This window comes from Plasmopara halstedii, assembly GCF_900000015.1.
Source record: "Plasmopara halstedii genome assembly, contig: Scaffold_2956, whole genome shotgun sequence".
In the NCBI taxonomy this organism is placed as follows: domain Eukaryota; phylum Oomycota; class Peronosporomycetes; order Peronosporales; family Peronosporaceae; genus Plasmopara; species Plasmopara halstedii.
Window position 1 is genome coordinate 833,138 of NW_020189861.1, and position 835 is coordinate 833,972.

General features: G+C 50.4%; 1 protein-coding gene across 1 annotated transcript; it reads right to left on the reverse strand.

The window, feature by feature from the left end:
• Positions 1 to 29: 29 nt before the first annotated feature.
• Positions 30 to 835, reverse strand: PHALS_06282 (uncharacterized protein; the record flags this gene model as incomplete). Its single annotated transcript, XM_024719542.1, has 3 exons — positions 30 to 471; positions 539 to 730; positions 810 to 835. The coding sequence occupies 3 exons, from the start codon at positions 833 to 835 to the stop codon at positions 30 to 32; spliced, it is 660 nt and encodes a 219-aa protein (XP_024584831.1).

Genomic DNA, 835 nt, shown 5'->3' on the forward strand with positions numbered 1-835 from the left:
CGTAGCTGGTCATGGAAGACGATACTCAATCATTCACCAAACACTTTTGGAGCCACCTGGTAGAAACCAGCAGTCAGTCCATCCATCCCTGGTGCTGAAGTCGCATTCATGTGTTTGATCGCACTCGCGAGGTCAGATGGTGTCACGGGGGCATTTAGTATGTCCCTATCCAAATCTGATGCTACTTTAACGATAGAGCCCAGAAGTTTGCGCTGCTTGGCCTCATCAGGTGGAGGTGCTCCACCTGTTGGACTGGCGCGATCTCCCATCTCTGATCCCCAGTGCTCCAAGAAGCGGAGCGATATTTCTTGAGGTTTTGATGACGCGCTGCCACTCGGTGTGATCACCTCCTCAATCGATACCTTTCCTAAGCTTGTGTTAAGTGGACGAAAGAAGTGTTTGGTGGATTTCTCGGAATGCTTGGAAGTCGAACGCAGTATCTTGATTGTACTGGCTCGCCCTCGTGACCGCCTGTTTGTAATTCCTCATGACGTCATCATAAATCTCGCGATCACTTTCGTTCGACGACATGCGGTACCGCTCAGCAGCTTGATCCAGCGAGACACGGGCAATATCGACAGCTTGTGTATCTTGCATCCGAGGCTTCTTTTGCAAATTTTGCAGTTGGCGCTTATTATTTTTTTCCACTTCTCCCAATTCTTTCCCGGGTTTTGAGCGGTGCGCAGTTGATCGCGGACCATCTCTGCTTCCTTCTCGATTGCGGATACCACTAATGGGTAATCGAGAAGGCAGCGTGGAAATTTCCAGTACCCTTTGCCGTGCAACTGTGATCTAGGTTTGAGACGTACACTGTGGGCGAGTTGGTCGCCGGCAT